The sequence below is a fragment of the Mytilus trossulus genome, chromosome 12 (assembly GCF_036588685.1).
Source record: "Mytilus trossulus isolate FHL-02 chromosome 12, PNRI_Mtr1.1.1.hap1, whole genome shotgun sequence".
NCBI classification, from domain to species: Eukaryota; Metazoa; Mollusca; class Bivalvia; order Mytilida; family Mytilidae; genus Mytilus; species Mytilus trossulus.
The window spans coordinates 43,053,712-43,076,006 of NC_086384.1; the positions used below are offsets into that span (position 1 = coordinate 43,053,712).

General features: G+C 33.4%; 2 protein-coding genes across 6 annotated transcripts in view; one reads left to right on the forward strand and one right to left on the reverse strand.

Annotated features, from left to right (window-relative positions):
* Window positions 1-5,697: 5,697 nt before the first annotated feature.
* On the reverse strand, window positions 5,698-19,700 carry LOC134692141 (transmembrane protein 180-like). Of its 2 annotated transcripts, none has more exons than XM_063552575.1 (5): window positions 19,607-19,671; window positions 11,905-12,942; window positions 9,543-9,697; window positions 7,732-7,815; window positions 5,698-6,830 (listed from the first exon to the last, which is right to left on the reverse strand). In XM_063552575.1, the coding sequence occupies exons 2-5, from the start codon at window positions 12,778-12,780 to the stop codon at window positions 6,548-6,550; spliced, it is 1,398 nt and encodes a 465-aa protein (XP_063408645.1). In that variant the 5' UTR covers window positions 12,781-12,942; window positions 19,607-19,671; the 3' UTR covers window positions 5,698-6,547. The 2 variants fall into 2 exon arrangements, with proteins under 2 accessions (XP_063408645.1, XP_063408644.1); XM_063552574.1 differs by having other exon boundaries at window positions 5,699-6,830; window positions 19,641-19,700.
* Window positions 19,701-22,086: 2,386 nt separating this feature from the next.
* The window catches only part of LOC134692142 (protein ELYS-like), a 79,378-nt gene continuing 79,169 nt past the window's right edge, over window positions 22,087-22,295 (forward strand). For 3 of the 4 annotated variants that reach the window (XM_063552576.1, XM_063552578.1, XM_063552579.1), the window contains exon 1: window positions 22,095-22,190. The gene's annotated coding sequence lies outside the window, so the exon portion shown is untranslated. Of the gene's footprint in view, window positions 22,191-22,295 lie in introns of all 4 variants that reach the window. The other variant, XM_063552577.1, reaches the window with a different exon arrangement.

Sequence of the window (22,295 nt, forward strand, 5' to 3'; positions counted from 1 at the left end):
GTAGCCCATCCAACAATCTATGGATCGTAGGTGCTTAAGAAGGATACACAAACCCTTCTCCACATGTGACATCCGTCGTATTACTCCAATAAACGTGTTAATGAGTTATAAGAAGTGCTTAAGCATCGCAAAATAGTTTAGCACTAAAAGCAGACTGTGGGGATGCATTAACTCTAGAACCGGGTTTATCTTCATGATAAGCGTCATCTGCTATGTTTTCATAACCCACACGAACATGTCATGTATCAAGTCAGTATAGAATAACATAAGGGTGATACACTCGGGGACTGATACTCCACCAGCGGTGGTATTATTCTACTGCTGTAGAAAATAACAAGTATGTGTCTATAAAACACGGATGCTCCACTCGCATTATCATTTTCTATGTTCAATGGAGCGTAAAATTGGGATCGAAACTTTAATTTGGCATTAAAATTAGAAAAAATCGTATCATAGGGAACACGTGTACTAAGTTTCAGGTTGATAGTGCCTCAACTTCATAAAAAAATACCTCGACCAAAAACTTTAACCTGAAGCTGGACGAACGGAAGGACGAACAGACGAACAGGTGGACGGACGGACAAACAGACGGACGCACACACCAGAAAACATAATGCCCATAAATGGGGCAAAGAAATTAAAGAAACTTTAAAAACTCATTAAAGAAAGTAGGAACGTCTGACGCACGTTCACGTCTACATACGACATATTTACCGCAACTAGCTTAGAAAACTTTGCGAGGATGCTTTCAAATATTGTGTTCGATATGAGGGTATAAGAGGCACACGACGCTCTGAATGAAAAGGAGATTTGGTTCATTTGTTTCATTAAATTTTGACAAAATATTGACCTCGACCTGTTGAAAACAAAAATAGAAAAGGTTCAAGGACATTTAACCCCACAATTTGTAGGAACAATTTCAGTAGTTTGATAATCACTTATTTTGATCCTTGATGAGCTTGATTTTTTTTACTATTTTTATGCGATTGAAACGTTTGTTTACGCTAAACATAAATTCTAACTGCTCCATTAAAAAAAGGCGTTGCTAAGAAAAGTTTCTTGGCCCATCACCAAAATGTTGACCGAACATAGTACATTATGACTGATATAAACACTGCAGATACAAATAAACTCATCATAGATACCAGGACTAAATTTAGTATATACGCAAGACGCGCGTTTCGTCTACAAAAGACTCATCAGTGACGCTCGAATCAAAAACATTTAAAAAGGTCAAATAAATTACGAAGTTGAAAAGCATTGAGAACCAAAATTCCTGAAATATTTGCCAAATAGAGCTAAAGTATTGAAGCTATTCATGCTATATTTAACATTGCCATAAACGCGCGAGGTTTGGCTAGCCATAAAACCAGGTTCAACCCATTGTTTGTAAGTCGGATTTTGTTTCTATCAATCGATTTATGACTTTCGAACAGCGGTATACTACTGTTTGATTTTTTTAATGAGCGCATTCACTCCTTTCGACAACAATTTCAGTAGATAAGTCACTAAGGGGTTTTTTTTTCTGACAAATAATGTCTAATTACCACATTAGTTTCGAATTCTTCAAATTATCGACAACAACCTACACACATTTGAAGATTTTCTTTAGCTTATAGATCGAAAAAAATCGATTCAACATTGACAAATTCTCAAAATATGAATGTTCCTTGGGCTTTTTTGTGTACGTACATCCGTAAACCGTGTTCCTTTAATATCTTAATTAATCGCAAGGAAGTAACAAAAAGTGCTTTACTGCGCACTGATCTAGGAGATGAATTATGTAGGGGAAAGGTTTACATTGATTGCAAAAATAGATTAACGAAAACATAGTCAATTCTTCCTTATTTGTTCATTCATCAAACCTTTTATACAATAGCTGTAAGGCAGATCGTGTCGTTTACTGAGCATCTCTTCTGGGCATATTAAAACACGGAACTTTTTCTAGTTTAGAAATATTTTACTAAATTTCATTGAAGGATTTTCACTCCTCATTTTCAAAATGACAAGTGTTCTAAAAAAACTTAGAAATTATAGTATGTAAATAGCGAAAGTCAAAAGTCAGAAAAAAAACCCGAAAGATTCAAAATGACAAGTGTTCTAAAAAAAAACTTTAAAATTATAGTATGTAAATAGCGGAAGTCAAAAGTCAGAAAAAAAAACCCGAAAGATTCAAAATGAAAGTGTTCTAAAAAAACTTAGAAATTATATTATGTAAATAGCGAAAGTCAAAAGTCAGAAAAAAAACCCCGAAAGATTCAAAATGACAAGTGTTCTAAAAAAAAACTTTAAAATTATAGTATGTAAATAGCGGAAGTCAAAAGTCAGAAAAAAAAACCCGAAAGATTCAAAATGACAAGTGTTCTAAAAAAACTTAGAAATTATAGTATGTAAATAGCGAAAGTCAAAAGTCAGAAAAAAACCCCGAAAGATTCAAAATGACAAGTGTTCTAAAAAAAAACTTTAAAATTATAGTATGTAAATAGCGGAAGTCAAAAGTCAGGAAAACAAATTGTTTTTTTATGTAAAATTTTTGGGGAAATAACTCTCTCTACCATTTTCCGCATTTATTACAAATATAAAACATAAAAGAAGGCGTAAGCCAGCAATATACTTCTTCTAGTATTACATGGATAAAACTAGAGACTTTTCAATAAGTAACAAAAAATTCAAAAATAAGGTTATCGCATACTTTTTCCCAAAAAAAAAAAAAAAAAAAATACGGATTTTTTGTGTTCCTAAAATTTGCTGTTACAAAATATTAGAAATTATTATAAATTAAGGAATGTATCTCCCTCATGCAAAGCTCTGATTCCTTTCACGGATTTGGCAATACTTTTTGGACCTTTTGGATTATAGCTCCTCATATTTTATATAAGCTTTGGATTTCAAATATTTTGGCCTCGAGCATCACTGAAGAGACATGTATTGTCGAAATGCGCATCTGGTGCAAGAAAATTGGTACCGTTAATTTTATTTTAGATTTAAATTTAAGATTAAAATATCAAAATATCAAGTGTTGTTGAGTGTATTCAAATGTTAAAATATCAAATCAACGGCGGATTATTGGAATACTGTTAACCAGCTACTATCAATTTTGTAAATAGTTTATAAAGCAGAAATGCAAAAAAAACTGGTACCATTACTGTCAGTAAATTCATGACCGCAGCACGAAATTTATGCAAAAACATGCTAAACTTTATAAAATAAACTTATCACAGATAACCAGGACTAAATTTTGCAGACGTGCGTTTCGTCTACAAAAGACTTCTCAGTGACCACCGAATCCAAAAAAGTTAAAAAGGCCAAATAAAGTACGAAGTTGAAGAGCATTGAGGACCAATATAAATTAAGCTGATTTGTAAACTGCAAATGACTGTTTTCCGTAAGATTATTCGGATATTTTCCTACTATTGTTGAGTAAAACTCTCATGTAACGAGGATATAAGCAAGAGATAATGGGTACAGAACACCTAAGGGAGTTGACATTCGAAAAATCAGCAGCATTTTTTAATCACTTACTATTAGCAATGATAAATTAAGCTTTTCAATGATCAAATTAAGTGTGTGTCAACTGCTATATATCCAACAAAAATATTCCTGTAAATTGTATGTTTCTAATTTCTTAAACTTTTTATATTTTGGTTATAAGGCCAAATTACAAACTTTGATAAAATATTACGAAAATTGAACGAACCAAAACCCATATAGTTAAAATTCAAAAACCATAAAACCAAATATTTCTTTATAGATTATAAAAATCCTGCACTGACAACATAACAGGTATATTTTCTACCTTGAGTACGGCACTAACTTCTTTTAAAAATTGATGTAAACAACTTGTAGTCATACATCAATGTCAAATGTTAGCACCATCAAATCTATATATTGCTATTAAATGTTCAGTGAAAACCTATTGGCTATGTTTTTGCAGTTTCTTGGTGCATAAACAAACGTGATAAAATCTTCCTAAAAAATATCAAAGTTGGGTCTTAATAGAATTACATATGCCTGTACAAAGTCAGTTATATGACAGTTGTCATCTATTCGTTTGATGTGTTTGGGCTTTATATTTTGCTATTTGAAGGGACTTTCCGTTTTGAAATTTTACTTTTTTCTCAATTGCTGATTCTACTGTAAATTTACAGAATGTCTTTGTTATATACAATGTGAGTGTCTTGTTGGGGTTTGCTACTCATAGAATAAAATGGGCAAAATGTGCAGGATAAGTGGCTGGCGCTAAAAAAGAACAGAACAAATAGGCAAAGAATAATGGGATGTTTATATATAAAGAATAGATAATTACAGGCAAGATTATTAAAGAAGAGAGAAAATTTCACAATAAAATAAAGAGTACAAAAATGTAGGACCGCGCAACCAGACCCTCATATATCAATTAGAGAGGTTTCAGACTCAGTCGGTTCGAAATGAGCATGTCTTCTAAGTCAACGAGGTGATAAATACGTTTATCGGATTTTATCAAAATTAAAGGATTTATATGGGAAGTCTTTGCACTTTCATGAATTTAACGTAAAATGTTATAGTGTTACAACCAACCTGTTACGGTAAAATTATATTTATTATAAAAACAATTTGTACTTAAAATATCTCTCTTTTCCTCAAGAGTGTAGTGTTGAATTAAGAAAAAGTATGATCAGATTAATTGCCGTTCTGATACGATTTGTATGGGGTAAATTGTCTTATTTGCAGTTAGAAATAAAAAATGTACGACTTAAATGTTTTATTTTTACACTTTTCTGTATTGTAATAATTTTATGCGCCTATCTCTATCAAGAAACTACTATCCGGTGGTTGTTGTTGTTTGTTACGGTACGTAATATTTGTTGATTTTTAATTGCTAGATGTCCTAAATCTTCTTTTTTTCTCTTTGAAAAGTTTCACATTACATCATTATTAGACTTTTCATTGCCGACTATTCAGTAAAAAGGTTTTTACTTAGGAAACCAGTTTTAGTTTGTAGCCCGAATTGGTTTTCTTCTCAATCGATTTATGAATTTCGAACAGCGGTATACTACTGTTGCCTTTAATGATCATTGTTGAAAATCTTGTGGTGACCGATTAACGGACACGAAAATACCACGCTATTAATTTGTCTACTTCGTACTCAGAAAAAAGAGAAGTGACCTTCTTGGAGTTATGCAAACATAACAAATATATCATCCTATGTATATGACGGCTAAATCATTGGCTTAATGATGATTCCGAGCCTGAGTTGCTTTTTTGGTGTGAGAAAGATGATTTAAGCCGACGATTAATAAGTCCTCTAGTTTTAACCATCTTTTATTGTCCTTGTTGTTTTTCCGTAGTTTTCGAGTTCGATCGATCGATCGAGAGAGAGAGAGAGAGAGAGAGAGAGAGAGAGAGAGAGAGAGAGAGAGAGAGAGAGAGAGAAAGACATTGTATCAAAAGTCTAGAGAAAATCATTTCCTGCCAAATTTTCGATTAAATATATCTCAAAAACAAGGATATGGACGATTCATTTTTTCTGCTTTTTCTATTTAAAAAGTATCAATTTATAACAGTCATCAAAATCTTGTTATTTTAAAACAGAAGAGCAAACATTCTTTAATACTGTATTGTTGATTGCAGATCTTTGTTAGATTGCCAAAGAATTTTTGTAAAATTAAAAAGCTAAGGGTTATTTTCACCAAAAGAAGTTAAGAGGAGGAATTAGGTTGGGTTGGTCAGTGAAAAAACTATATACATGAAGGTTTTTTTGTATCCTTCATTGAACTTTTGATGTCGTCCCTAACTATTTCGAAACGCACGTCTGGCGTAATAAATTATAATCCTGATATCTTTAATAACAATTAGTAGCGTTTTACATCATAACACATGCATGTCTTCTTCGTTTGTATTAGGTTTACATTAGATTGAATAGAGTGCGTAGGTAAAGGTTACGGTGGAATATTTGGTTAGCTTGCTTGTAAACTGAACCGTGAATTCATTATTAGATTAGGTATAAGTCACTCCTCATGGAGGAGTCTAGTCCTTCAGATATATAGTTTGTTTATATGTAGGCCTAATCTACTCTTAAAGAAGGGTAGAAAGTAAAATCACAAAAATACTGAACTTAGTGGAAAATCAATTTTAAAAGTCCATAATCACATGGCAAAATCTAATAACAAAACATATCAAAAACGAATGGACAAGAACTGTCATTAGTTTACCTAACCCAAAAATGACTGCACGGTTCAGCTAACAAGCAAGCTTACCAAACATATTACCTTTACTACTCACTCTATGCAAACTTCTGTACAACTAACTTTCAAATGTTTTTGGCCTCAATTATGATCGAATATCACTGAAGAGACATTCATTGAAAAAATGCAGTTTTTTTAACCGTTAAATTGGCACGGTGACCGTTATTGTAATTGTGTCTTAGTAGCAATGTCTATTGTTGCTGCATGTATTCTGCCATTTGATGATTCATTATTGTAGAAACTGTTGCTGCTTTCAAACACACCCCTTCATCAAGACAAGTCGAAGATAAGACGGGAATATCTAATTTTTCATATTTTTTTTTTTATAAATCAATTAAAATTTGATTCAATCTTTTTCGTACAGAATATTTTGACCATGAAATAAATTGTATCAAACCAATAACTATTGGATAAAAACATATTAACATAAACATTGCATGTTTCAGTTCACGTGACGTCTTAAGATCAACATCGTCTGCTTCAATATCTTTTAGTTGGTTAAACCCGTGGTTATTCAAAATGGCGACTACCAACATTGGAGAGAGAGATACTGCTGGTTTAACTATCAAGGCATTTGTTCCAAATATCATTGAAGAAATTGGATGTCTGCCAAAACAATATAAAAACAAAATTCATGATTAAATTGTGATTTAAAAAAAGTAATGATTCAGAAGTAGTATGTTTGGATATCGTTGAAACTGTGACAAATGTGTATCTCTATTTCTCTATATTCTGAATTCGAACACTGTTGTACTGTTGAATAAACTGCTCCATTACTTTACTTTAATGTAAAACTTATTATTATTTTATGGAAATTCGTAACATTTGCAATATGTGTCCGTCTGTGCAAATTTGTTTGTCTGCTATTTTGATAAATGTATTCAGTATATACATTTTTTTTTTAAATCTCGTCTTGTACATGTCGATCAAATAACAACTTTCAATACGGGTATTTTCATGTATATACATATGATTGATTGCTTGATTGATTGATTGATTGATTGATGTTCAACGCGACTTTCAGCATTACTGTGATATTTCGTGGCGATCAGTTTTAATTGTTGGAGGAAGCCGGAGTTCTCGCGTAGAACCACCTGAGTTCGGTAGGAAAACTGACAAACCTTGTCAATAAAGATGGATCTGAGTACACAAGTCATGTGTGAGATTCGAACTCACAACTTAAGGGGGACATTGGTTTAGGGAAATAACTCTTTAAATCAGATATGCGTTTGTAAAAGTCAATGTTCATCTGTGTATTTTAAGCATTTATCTGAAACAGATTGGAAAGAATCTACTAGTATGTTACATAGAAGCTTAAAATATATATTCATGAAAGTGATTGACAAAACGTCGATGATTTTTAAGAGTTATTTCCCGTAACATAAGTCTTCATCATTAAGAGTAGACATGTTTGTGAAACAGTAGTTCAACTACTTAGACCACTCTGCTACCGAGGCCCCAAATATAAATATAAATCTATATACATTAACTTAGCTTAACAGCTTACTTTCTGTTATATTTCATCATGTTGGCATCAGCTATATCAGACAATGGTAGACAAAGCAACGAGTATGAAGCATTTGCAAAACAACTGAAATACAGATATAAAATTCAATAAATAATCAGCATGGTATTCGAAACTAAATCTGAATTAAATACAAATACAAATACGGTACTAATTTCCATGCACCTGGTGCACATTTTAACAATAAATGTGATGCTAGATGCAAAAAAAATAAAAATCTAAGACTTACAATAAAAAAAAAGCTATAATCCAAAAAGATATAACAAGAGTGCACACCCTGAAATGTCTCGTCTCTTTACTAACCATTGATATATTATTTTGATAGTCCCAACTATAAAGCTTAGCTACAACTATCACAGTTAAAACTGAACATGATCCAAGAAAATGAGGTCAAGGTCATAGAAACCAAATGAGAAATACATGTACACCTTACAATCATTCAATACACTAAATATCGTTGACCTATTACTTATAGTTTCTAAGAAAAAGACTGAACCATGAAAATGATGTCAAGGTCAGATGTACCATACCATGTAGACATGTACAGCTTACAATCCTTCCATAAAACAAATATAGTTGACCTATAATTTGATGCGATTGTTATACAAGTGAGAGGTTTATCGCTATAAAACCAGGTTCAATCCACCATTTTCTACATTTGAAAATGCTTGTACCAAGTAAGGAATATGACAGTTGTTGTCTATTGGTTTGATGTTTTTTGTCATTTGATTTTGCCAATTGATGAAGAACTTTCCGTTTTGAATTTTCGTCGGAGTTTAGTATTTTTGTGATTTTACATTTTGCTTATAGTTTAGGAACAGACAAAACACAATTAACACTGAACAATTTACTGAGAAAATGAGGTTACGGTTAAATAAGACCTGCAAAACTGACATGTACATCATAAAATATGTGCATATACACCAAATATTGTTGACCTATTGTATAATACTAGTAGTATTAGGAAAAAGACCAAAACCTCAAAAACTTAACTTTGACCACTGAAACATGAAGGTCAGATGACACCTACCAGCTGGGCATGTAATCCTTTCAATCATTCCATACACCAAATATAGCAGACCTAGTGCATACAGTATAAGAAAAACAGGCCATAACACAAAAATTTACCTATAACCACTGAACCATGAAAAGGAGATCATGGTCATATGACACCTACCAGTTGGACATGTAAACCTTATAACCCTTCCATACACAAAATATACTAGACCTGTTGCTGATAGTATCTGAGATATGGACTTAACCACGAAAACTTAACCTTGTTCACTAATCCATGAAATGAGGTCGTGGTCAAGTGAAAACTATCTAACGTGCATTAGGACCAGTACCTTGCATGCTACACACATACCAAATATAGTTATCCTTTACACATAAAATAAGAGAGAAATAAACATTCCAAATTTTTTTTTTTTTTTCAAGTAGTCACTGAACCATGAAATCGACGTCAAGGACAACGAACATGAGACTCATGCAAACTTCGTAACATAAGGCAAATACTGTTTAATTAAAGTCCACTTTTCACAGAACAGTCGATTGTGCTAGGTGCAAATACTTGTGGATATTTTATACGCATCAGCATACATTCCGTCGGAAAACGCATTTATTAGCATCTCCTCACCCGGCAACAGTTTTCTTTTTGAAAAAATCCCCAAAAGGGCAATAATTTTTATCGAAAGGAAAAAATACAGTACACCTTTTAATAGTCAGGTGTGTTTGAGATTACTTTTCTGTCTTCAAAACGTATAAAGTATAGGTCAAACGATAATGATACCTACCTGTCTAACATCAGAAACGTAAGTAAGCACCATGGATGATTCTGTCCTATACATAGCATAACAATTGCAGCCACAACTTTGTAAATATGGCTGATCTGTATGGCACTGAAGTATGAATATCTCTGTATCATTGGAGTTCCAAAAATAACCAGTAGCTAAAATAAAAAAAAATTACAGAAGTGACTATATTTTGTTTTAAAGAGCAGTAAACTATACGTGATTGTCCATATGTCTTGTAATCTAAGTGGTTCTTTAATTAACAATGTTGGTGAATCGTATTTGTGGCCATGTGTCTTGCAATCTGAGTGGTTATATCGTGAATCATACATGAGACCTGTACCATACAATCCAAATGATTCTTGGACAACACAATGTCAGTGAATCGTATATCTGTGACCATGTGCCTTTCAATCTGAGCGGTTCTATAGTGAATCATACCCGAGACCATGTGCCCTGTAATCCAAATGGTTCTTGGACAACAAAATGTCAGTAAATCGTATATCTGTGACCATGCGCCTTGCAATCTGAGTGGTTCTATAGTGAATCATACCAGAGACCATGTGCCTTGTAATCCAAATGTTTATTGGACAACACAATGTCAGTGAATCGTATATCTGTGACCATGTGCCTTGCAATCTGAGTGGTTCTATAGTGAAACATATCAGAGACCATGTGTCTTGTAATCCAAATGTTTCTTGGACAACACAATGTCAGTGAATCGTATATCTGTGACCATGTGCCTTGCAATCTGAGTGGTTCTATAGTGAATCATACCAGAGACCATGTGCCTTGTAATCATGGTAATCCAAATGGTTCTTGGACAACAACATGTCAGTGAATCGTATTTGGGACCATGTGCCTTGCAATCTGTGTGGTTCTATAGTGAATCATACCGAGACCAGTTATCCATGTGCGTTCCAAATAAAGATATATACATGTATATATACACCTTCTATCATTAATTACGATAGAAGGTCACATGTGTAAATTTGGAACACACGTGATATCACTGATATCTCATACTAAACAAAGCGATGTTATGACTATTGTGATTCGTGCTTATGAAATTATATCATACATTGTCAGTAAATTTAAAACTTGTTATCAAATGATATGAGCAAATAAGCCCTAATACGGATAAATCAGCATGTGCAATACGAAAAACGTTCCACTGTCGATTTAAATCAAGATTTAATATTTCTCTTCGAACAGGGCCAATACGGAAAAAACAGGGCCAATACAGAAAAAAGCGGGAAAAAAGCCGTATTAGCCCTAGGGCTAATACAGGACGTTCGCTTCCGGTTTTCAATTTTCTTACGCCATTACTTAACTTTGGAAGTATCGTTATGCATAAAAACATTTGTATAATATTTTTTAAATTAAAGTCATAAAATAAACAGGTTAAATGATGTGCAATGTTTTGTACTGTCTCAAAGTTTTGAAACGGAAAAAACAGGGCCAATACAGAAAAAAGCGGAAAAAAGCTGTATTGGCCCATGGGCTAATACGGGACGTTCACTTCCGGTTTTTAATTCTCAGTCCTATTATCATTTAATAAAAGTGTTATGAACTGGCTGTTTCTGTATTGGCACTGGTATAGATTCTCGGTCAGCTGTATTGGCCCTCGACCCTACGGGTCTCGAGGCCAATACAGCAAACCTTGAATCTATACCAGTGCCAATACAGAAACAGCCAGTTAATAAAACTATAGTATTGTTCCGGAGTCGATTAAAACTTTAGTGCTTTTGTCTAATAGAGGGATTTTTGATCTCATTAATCTGTATTCTAATACGTAACTCATCATGGATACCAGGATTGAAATTTTGTCTATAAAGGACTTATCAGTGACGCTCGAATAAAAGAAAGCTAAAAAGGCCAAAAAAGTACGGAGTTGAAGAGCATTAATGACCAAAAATTCATAAAAATTTTGCCTACAGATAAGGTAATCTGTTCCTGATGTAGAAAAAAAGAAGCGCTGACTATCGGGCTGGTGATACCCGCGGGGAATAAAAACTCCACCAGAAGTGGCATACATTAGTTAAATATTAATGGCAGTGAATAGTATATTAGGACAATAATGAACATGATGAACACTGTATATCAATCGCAAACAAATGAAACGGATTAACTCAAATAATGACATAAAAAAGCAAGGTTGTTGTTGTGCTCCCAACATACAAAATATAAGGGTGTTTTTAACAGACCGATATTTAGTATTCAACTTTTTCAAAATGTTTGGCTGAAAAGTGAGGTCAAAAACAAATTTTCCTTCTTCCCGAACCTAATTAAACAATGTTGTGACGCTTGTGCACGAAAGTATTGTAATCATGACAACTTTAGTGGTCTTGTATACATAACTTACTTGTGGCATTATTGTGACGGCACCATAAAACAACTTCCTCCCATTTCTTGATATATCCTGATCAGATATTAAATGATCTCCCAAGATAGCCATGAAGCTACTAAGAAAAGCTCGATGAAATTCTTGACAGAAGTTTGCAACTACAAATGAAATAAAATTTCTATCTGATAAAATCTGTATTGTTTGCCTCCAGTAAGATTCTCTTGTTGTTTTATTATGAGAAATGTCGTCATTATCTCCCTTTTCTGTCGTCGACAATTGCTTCACATCATATACAGTATGGGCATTATGTCCAGCATACCAAAATAGTGTACAGCTACATATAGTGAGAATGACAGATGTCGCTTGAAAAGCTCTAAAATTATGCAAGCTATCAGACGTATACTCCAATACCATGACACTGCTGGCACCAAGGAGAGAACCAACGGATTTATATCGATTTAATGTTATTCTATCCGATATATTGGTAGACAGTTCGGTCGACAAGGTGCATTGAGCTAGGCCTACAAACGTGAAAAGCGTATCCCAAATAAATAACGACACAATAAGGTGAATTCCAACGATAAAAGAGTTATCTCCCCACGGTATCCATGGCAGCAAAAACGATATCGCAAACAATGGTCCCGAATACATTATGCTTCCTCGTCTAGTCTTTGTGAACTTAAAATTTGTACTGTCCTGAATATAAGCAAACATGGGATCATTCACAGCATTCCAGATTAGATATAGAATTTGGGCACCATGAAACCATTTTTCTTCAATGTGATATAGGTTCATAAAAACTTTGATATAGTAAAATGAATAAGCTGTCGCTATTAGAGAAAATCCAGTTACGCAGGCACAATAGGAAAATATTGTTTTATTTGACAGTGGCATTATGATCCTTTCTTTTCGTTTGAATTTTGTTTTTCTTTGTCTGTTCTTCCAAACAAGGTCTTTCTACCACAGACAATATATCAATTATGGAACGAATAAATACTTCATTATACCAAATAACATAACTATGATTCCAATAATACGATTTTGCCATGCGTCATTCTGAAAGCAGAAAAAAAGAAAAGGTTGCACGATACCACGCAGAGATAATTATTCATGATTTTTTTCAAATTATGTTTATGCTTTTTTTTCACCAACATTTTACAAAATAATAATAAGATTGTGTGGTATGGCTGCCATTAAGACAAGTTCAGACACTTATCCACTATAGACCAAATCACGTATTTTTTTTAGCAACTAAAATTTATCGTATATATGCACAGGCACTTGTCTCAGAATTTTTTTTCCCTATATACCTTATTATAACACAAGGTACTTAACTTGCATTTTAGAAAAATGTTAGGTGGTGACGAAGTTCCGTTATACGCCGCTGTATAGGCTGTCAACCCCACTAAAGCTTGTTATATCGTAAATCTAAATTGATTTATCTATACAATGGTGTATAACATGCCTACATTTGTTGTCTTTATATAATAAGGTATATAGGAAAAAAAAATTCTGAGACAAGTGCCTGTGTATATATGGCCTTCAACAACAAGAAAAACCTACAATACCCTATCGTAAACTATAAAAGAGCATGATATGCCTATGTAAAACTGTTCAAATTAGAAAGCTAACGGTCTGATGTATACAAAACAATCTATGAAAAAACGAATATTACAGACAGCCACGGAAATCAACTTCTGAAGTTTAGGCTACAGGCTTTGGAACAGCACAAGCGATAAAGTTTGGCATGATAAAAAAAACTGCGATTGCTGTACATTCCTTCTAACCAGGGACAGTGGTATAATAGCACAACTTAATAACGAAACTATAAAAATCGATTGGAAAAGGCTTTTACTCATCAGATTGACACAGCTCAATAAAAAAAAAAAACAAAAAGAAAAAGAAAGAAAGAAACAGGACCGAGAACTAGCAGTTACTTATACGTTTATATATGTACCATAGCTAATTGCAATAAATGTATAAATCAAGATTCCCAGACTGAAACCCGGCAATCAGCACATATCCAATGGATTCTGTGTAAAAACTTCATAAAAGTCTGAGTTAACATGACCTTGTGCTACGTTCAAATAAAAACACCCGGATTAAGTGGTACTTAAATGTTCAATATTAAACATGTCAAAAGATGATTTCGAAAATTAACAACACAAAATTCATGAAATTTGAATTAAACAACCGTATTTTCAAGCCAGTACAAAGTTTTTTTTGTAATTTCCGGGTTGCTCGATTGGCAGCAAAAAAAGCAATAACCGATGGAGGAGGTGCAATATGATTGACATGACCAATGAGAACAATTTATCCACCAGATGTCACTATACAGCAGTAAACGATAACCATTCTCACTTGGGACAGGCACATATATAATGTGGCGGGGTAAACGGTTTACAGGAGCCCAGCCCTTCCCTAATACGGGACAGCATAAGATCAGAGCAAACAACTCAGTCTACTAGTACTGCTGTATAAATTCAAAAATAATCTGAAAGTTTACTGTATTGCAAATTGCGAATATATCCTTCGAATCAATAATAAAATTTAATAAGCAATTCACTAAAATTATAACATTTGGTCAACATTTGATACATTTTTCCCAACTAAGTTTTTGTTTTGGCACTTTTTGTGGGAACCAAATAAAAGTCAAATGTCGTCAAATTTTCTCAGAATCATAAAATGTAGGCCCCCCTACCCATGCTACGTACATATAGTGACCGCCTTCTACAAAATGAAAATTATATCACAGGAGAAAACTTACAACAAGACATAGATTGATTTATTTATATATCCAAATTAAAAAAAATTAGGAAAAACAAAAAATGATGTGTGATATTAACATGATTAAGTTTGATGTTATAGTTGAGTTTATTTGATGCTTTGGAATTAAAGATTTGAAAGAGTCTACTGGTGTGCAGTTTACAATGTTTACTAAGTTCCTGTCAACCATTTTATCTTTTCTAGGTGCACAGGTATGTCGGCAATCATCTTTTTTTTTATATAAATTATAATAAACACGGCCATATTTGTCAATTCCTTGTGATGGACCTTAAACATGTTATGCCCGTGTGTGTTCTGATGTCATAGATTTTAACGAACGTAATCAATGCATCACTGGTAAATTGTTGTGTCAGGGATTTCGATACCATAAATTACTTAAAACTTTTACTAAATTCTTTCATAGATACAAAGATTTGATTAGTAAATTTGGCTATACCTGTAGAAAGCTTATTAAAAATGGTATTTCTCATCCTAAATTTTATGGTAATATTGTACTTAAAGCGAGGAAATCACTATGTGATCCTTGTAAACTCATCGAACCTTTGAACAAACTTATAAGTAAGGGTTATCGTACCAATATTGTAATTAGATCTCTGAATATAGTTCACATTGGCACTAATATTGATTTTGTCATTAGCAAATTAAAACATAACTAAATTTCATTATCTTTTGAGGCGAGATGTATAGGGGACACAGCCACGTTAACTTTTATTTCTATAGAAGTCGCTCTTCACTATACTACTACCTGTCGATACATTTATTTTTGGCATTGCACAAGTCATGTCTTCTTTGACTATTAATGACGTTAAAATACTAAATCCCTGTGATGTGTTTTAGTCGATTTTAGTCTCTGATGCATGATTTTTTACTATTAATTGGTTTTGGCTTTTAACTAGCTGTCAGTAACTGCGAGTACTCTCAAATCGTATTTTCTTGTTAATTCGACCTGTTGATACTGTTTATAATGCTTTTTTGTCATTTTTTATTTATATGGATCTTGGCTGTATATCAGCTTTGATTAATTGTAATATCTTCAATTTTTCACTTATTCTTACAACATTTGTATAAACTTCAAGATTATAAAAAACCGTTTTTTTCTAAAGTGAACATTGATTGGTTAAATATTTCTCAGTGTGTTTGAATTTATTTGATAGCCTTTTGGTCATGACTGTTTGTCTCTAATATTTAATTAACTGTGCATTTGTATTCAGATATCGCAGATCAAATTTATTCGTTCTTTGTGTAATCATACGTTTTTTGATTGAGTTGAGTCTGCTAATTGATATTTTATCGTATGTTTTTATATGTTGTGATGTTATGCTATTGTTTCAGAAAAAGGGAGAAGGTTTGGGCCCATTAAAACGTTTAATCCCGCTGCAAATGTTTGCACCTGTCCTAAGTCAGGAATCTGATGTACAGTAGTTGTCGTTTGTTTATGTAATATATACGTGTTTCTCGTTTTGTTTATATAGATTAGACCGTTGGTTTTCCCGTTTGAATGGTTTTACACTAGTAATTTTGGGGCCCTTTATAGCTTGTTGTTCGGTGTGAGCCAAGGCTCCGTGTTGAAGGCCGTACTTTAACCTATAATGGTTTAATTTTTAAATTGTTATTTGGATGGAGAGTTGTCTCATTGGCACTCACACCACATCTTCCTATATCTTATGGAAAGCCAACGGGGTCAAAATTCTTACTTCGTAACTTGTCAATTTGTAACTTGTAACTGTGTGATTTGTCAATTTGTATATTGCTGTTTTGTAACTTGTCAATTCGTTAAATGTCGATTTGTAAATTGTCAACTTGTATACATACTCAAAATTGCCGATTTGTAAATTGTCAATTTGTGTATTGATGTTTTTGAAACTTGTCGATCCGTAAATTGTCAATTTGTATATTGATGTTTTGTAACTTGTCGATTCGTTAAATGTCAATGCGTGATTAGTCAATGTGTGAAATGTCATCGTTGTATTATGCTAACGATCATTATGACGACAGATGGCGCTCGGTTTCTTCTTCGGTGTATAAGCCTCCTGAAAGTAGAAGCACCTCCATATGGAATATATATACCTAAGTAATACTAATTAATCAATTACAGCAAATGCGTCTAAAAGAAAGCAAAACAAAAATTGAATGTTTACAGGACCCCAGTTTTATTTTATTTACTAACGTGAACTTTCGTTCGAGAACGGAAACTATAAAAATACATCCCGACTAGTCAACTCCCTCGACGTAATCGATCTCTCCTAATTGCGAGGTACTTGAAATAGTCGTTGGTCCGTGGAATATAACGACTGGATTATTCAGGTAAATACAATAAGGAGATGTGGTAATAAACCGTATGATTGACAATGAGACAACTATCCACCAATGCGAAGTTCAAATAAAGTCGATGTAAGCAAGTATAGGCAACATACGGCCTTAAACAATGAGAAAACATATTAATACCAAATAGTCGGCTATAAAAGGCTACATCATTACTGGAAAAACCCAGGTTCTAGTAATAAACGTATCTATTAATCCTAAAATGCTATTATCGGTTCATTTTATTCTGACAGGAGGGGAAAGGGCTGACATATATATATATATTGATACACATGCCTACTGATTTTTTTCTGGTCAAGAAGCTTAAAAATTGCCGTTACCAGATTCCCGTTCTATAAAAATTTACAACCAAAAAGATCAAAATATTCACGAGTCCCTTGATCGCAACAGCTGCTTATTAACGCCTAGTATTCCCGATATGATCCCCACCCGGTGACACACCTCCTTATTATATACCCGGCAACCTTACCAAAATCTTATATTTTGTTGATCGGATCGTTAATTAACCGAAATGATTCACGATGTTAATCAATAAAGCTAAAAGATTTTAAATGTGTATGTCATGTAAAATAAAAAATCATTTGCAATTAATTCGTAACAATATAATCCTAACTCAATTGACAAACCATGCTGTATTCCGCCTGGCTCTTCTGTCCAGCAGTCAACCATGATCCCAGGTCGGGTTGTTGTCCCTTTGACATATTTCCCATTTCCATTGTCAATTTTAAGTAGGTGACGCATGTAGTAAAAAATAAACAGTTTCATAGTTTTACGATCATGGTCATTAACAAACTATCCAGAGGGAAAACCTCCAAATATATTTCGATCTAGTACCATGATCATTCTAGATTTGATTCTGTTTCTGTAGGAAAACGTTGTGAATAAAAAAAGAAAAACGGCTTTAATTCAACGATAGACAGACGATAGATTGACGATGCACGAGAGCAGTTTCTGAACGACTGTCAATGCTCGCAGTTTGCGCACTACAGTTTCTTCAAGGTGGTTCCACTCGAATACTGTTTTTACGAAAAATAAGTTGGAATATTGTGGTATTTTGCTCGTTGAGATCTCAAAACACTTTTTGAAGTTCTTGATATGCAATTTTTTTCAATACGTTTCTTGACTGATAATTGTTCAATCGGGCACTTGGCAGCAATTGATTGTCCTTTTTTGGACGAGCTTTTTTTTAATTGTCTGGCTTTATAGCACTGAAAAACTTTCTTATCAGGAATCCTAGTGTTAATTTTTACTTCTTGACTACGTTGCATTTTTGGAAATATTGGTAGTCCAATTTAGGTCCTCGTTTAGTTGTCTGGTTCCTTTAGATTTTATTACAAAATAGTGCATATTCAATACAGTTTTAATATATAGTACACATTAATTAAGTAACTCATTTAAAAAAAAAATCAGTTTTTCTTTTCAAAGTTCAAATATGATATAATAAACTGTGACATCTTTTATCTTCATTACTCAGAAGTCAAATAAAGATAGTTCGTCTATTTGCTTCTTGTATTAAAACACAGTTAGAGAATTGCATTCTTTTACGAAATTTTTATATTCATACATAATTGATTTAACTTACATTGGTATATATTCTATATGCCGGTGCTCCTACTTACAGGAGGCTTATACACCGCAGAAGAAACCGAGCGCCATCTGTCGTCATAATGATCGTTAGCATAATACAACGATGACATTTCACACATTGACATTTAACGAATCGACAAGTTACAAAACATCAATATACAAATTGACAATTTACGAATCGAAAAGTTACAAAACATTAATATACAAATAGAAAATATACAAATCGACATTTAACAAATCAACAAGTTACAAAACAGCAATATACAAATTGACAATTTACGAATCGACAAGTTACAAAACATTAATATACAAATAGACAATATACAAATCGACATTTAACAAATCAACAAGTTACAAAACAGCAATATACAAATTGACAATTAACGAATCGACAAGTTACAAAACATCAACATACAAATAGACAATATACAAATCGACATTTAACAAATCGACAAGTTACAAAACAGCAATTAGGAGATAACTGTATTGTATTTTAAGCTCCGACGGCATCAATTGGGGATTTGATGGTCGCAAATTAAGTTTACTGGCGACGCGTTAGCGGAGACAGTAAACGGGTATTTGCAACCATCAAATCCCCAATTGATGCCGTAGGAGCTTAAAATACAATATTGTTATCTCCATTCTAATGAAACTGACAGAAAACAACGTTAAAACATGTATTTAAAATCTGTCATATGCCGTCTGCGCTTGCGCGTATGTCCCATTGCATCAATTGTCAATTGATGCCATGTAAATAAATGACGTTATCCAATCAAAATGAACGTTACAAATGTTGTTGCATTAGAATATACAAATTGACAAATCACACAGTTACAAGTTACAAATTGACAAGTTACGAAGTAAGAATTTTGACCACGTTGGCTTTCCATAATATCTATGGTACTTTTCATTGTGTCCATGTGTTGGTTATTTGTTGTATCAAGCTGTCGGGTTCGAAATAAAAACAATAATGGTTTAAGTGAAGTTATTTAAAAGGAAATGGTGATTTAAAATAAGAGCATACCTCTTTTAAGTCATTCAGTTATTATAAACATTACCTTATCTGATGTTCATGCCAGTGTGTTAAAGTTTAAAGCAGCTGAAAGCCAAATTCTTAAATTCTAACCAAAACAAGACTACGACGGACGTATTTTTACACGTCAACGATGTGGTTCTCTGGATTGTATGTTATCTGTCCTTTGTATAGCTTAAACTATTTCACATGTGTTTGTTTTGTTAATGGATGACAGTTGTCAAATTTTGTTTATCGATCCTCAATGCTCCGAAATTTCGAACTTTATTTGGACTTTTGAACCGAGTGTTTTAATTCGAGTATCCTGTGAGTCTTTTTTTTTAGACGAAACGCGCGTCAGACGTAGACATGATGCATATTCTTATCTTGGTATCTATGATGAGTTTATTTACAACCAGTCCACACAGTCAGTCCGCAGTCGCGATCAATGCCGCCGCTGTCAAAAACGTAAAACGTTCATTCGTTTGGGTATTGTTCTTTTTTTTATCAATGGTTGTTGAATTGCTTTTAAAAGTTAAGTAATGTTCATTATTCATAGGCGGATCCGGGGGGACTTTGTTGATTATAATGGGAATCACTGAAGCATGACCTGTAGCCCCCCCCCCCCTTTTTATGAAAAGTTCTGGATCCGCCACTCAGTGTTATTGTATGTTATTTTTCTTTGTTCTTCTTTTTTTTTAAATACTTTTAACCTTATTATTTTTTCTCAGTAAAATTTTAGTACTCCATTGTTATCTATTCTTAATTTTTTGGGCCTGTTTTTCTCCAATTTTGTCTGTAGTGTAAACCTATAATTATATATTCTGTAAAATCCATCCAGACCATCCTAACAGTTTGTCTTTTCGAGAATTTACCTTCATCAGGAACGCTCAAACCCAGACATTTGAAAGTCGAGCTCTCTTATTGAACTGAATTGTTTGCCCAAATTTGCAGCAGACTTGCTGCAAACATTGAACCTTTTTGCTGCAAACTTGCAGCAAGTTTGCAGAAACATCAATGTTTGCTGTAAGATTGCAAGAAAGTTCAGATAAATTTAAGAGAATGTTTGCCGCAAGATTGCAGAAAACTTTGACCATTCTATATGTTTGCCGCAAGATTGCAGAAAATTTTGACCATTCTATATGTTTGCCGCAAGATTGCAGAAAACTTTGACCATTCTATATGTTTGCCGCAAGATTGCAGAAAACTTTGACCATTCTATATGTTTACCGCAAGATTGCAGAACACTTTGACCATTTTATATGTTTGCCGCAAGATTGCAGAAAACTTTGACCATTCTATATGTTTGCCGCAAGATTGCAGAAAACTTTGACCATTCTATATGTTTGCCGCAAGATTGCAGAAAACTTTGACCATTCTATATGTTTACCACAAGATTGCAGAACACTTTGACCATTCTATATGTTTGTCAGAACATTACAAGAATTACACAATATTTACTGGGCATGCCAAGTTGGCACTGACTTCCTGGAAGCTTACAATTTGAGATTGTGGCTAGGTCATGTTGATTGTGTTTGGAAATGTTTGCTGCAAGCTTGCTGCAAATGATAGCCGCATGGCTTATTTTTCGGTAAGGTAGATATGTATGATACTGTACGGTCACTTTAGGAGCTTTATGATCAAAATGACAAACAAATATCTAAACTATTCAGTATTGCAGCTTTATTCATCTTTGCTTGAGAGAGTTGGACAATGTTGGAAACTAACGGTTTTTTATGGTACTTTTCAAATTTAACAATGTGAGAAAAATACACACAAAAAATCATGTAAGTGCCGCCATCGAAATACAAACGGGTGAGCTGATTGTGGGAACAGTATATATCTAACTTAATATATTATGATATATTTGTTCCTGGCTGATGGTACAATCTGGGGGACCGTGGCTGATTTACTGTAAAGGACATTCTTAATCATCAACATGAAAACCTGTAAAAGACTTCTAACTATATACTAATTATAAATTGGCACAATCTCTGTATAAAAAGTTGTTTTACTTCGTCGGTCAAAAAATCGCTCGGGTGTGTTATGTCCTAGCTTGTTTCTGTACTCGCAAACTATAAATTTAAGATTGTTTATGATTATTCATCATGTGAAGTAGATGGTGATTGTCTAAAGAGTTGGATGATCAGGAATATTCATTTGTTCCAGATTCCAAAATGTTCGAAGTTAAAAAGGGCTAACGAGCCGCAACTTTTGTCTAGAAAACTTTAACAGTGTCAAGTTCAGTTGATTTCTGCCGGTTATCGGAAGACTTAACCTGCAGTGAACAGAAACAAACAACCTTACGCGTCTAAAGGTAAAAACATGGTATTAATATACTAATGAACAATAATTTGATATAACATGGGTCTATTATACTAACTTTAATAGATAATAGTCCCAGATATATATATACTTTCAAATTATGCACATTCCGCATTCCGGAGATTCATTTCTTTCTCCGAGAAAGTTTCAGAAACATTGTTTTCATCCGGTTTCACTGCGCATGCGCCCTTCGTATTTAATTTTTCACATGTACAAAATTTGTTTTGGATGGCGGTTATCTGAAATCTGAAATTATAGACAAACTGCATAAGTAAGCTGTTGATTTGTAAATCTATCACATGAAAAATCTTAACAAGCACACACATATTTAATTTTGTATAGCACTGCTTGAGACGGACACAACTGACAAATTATG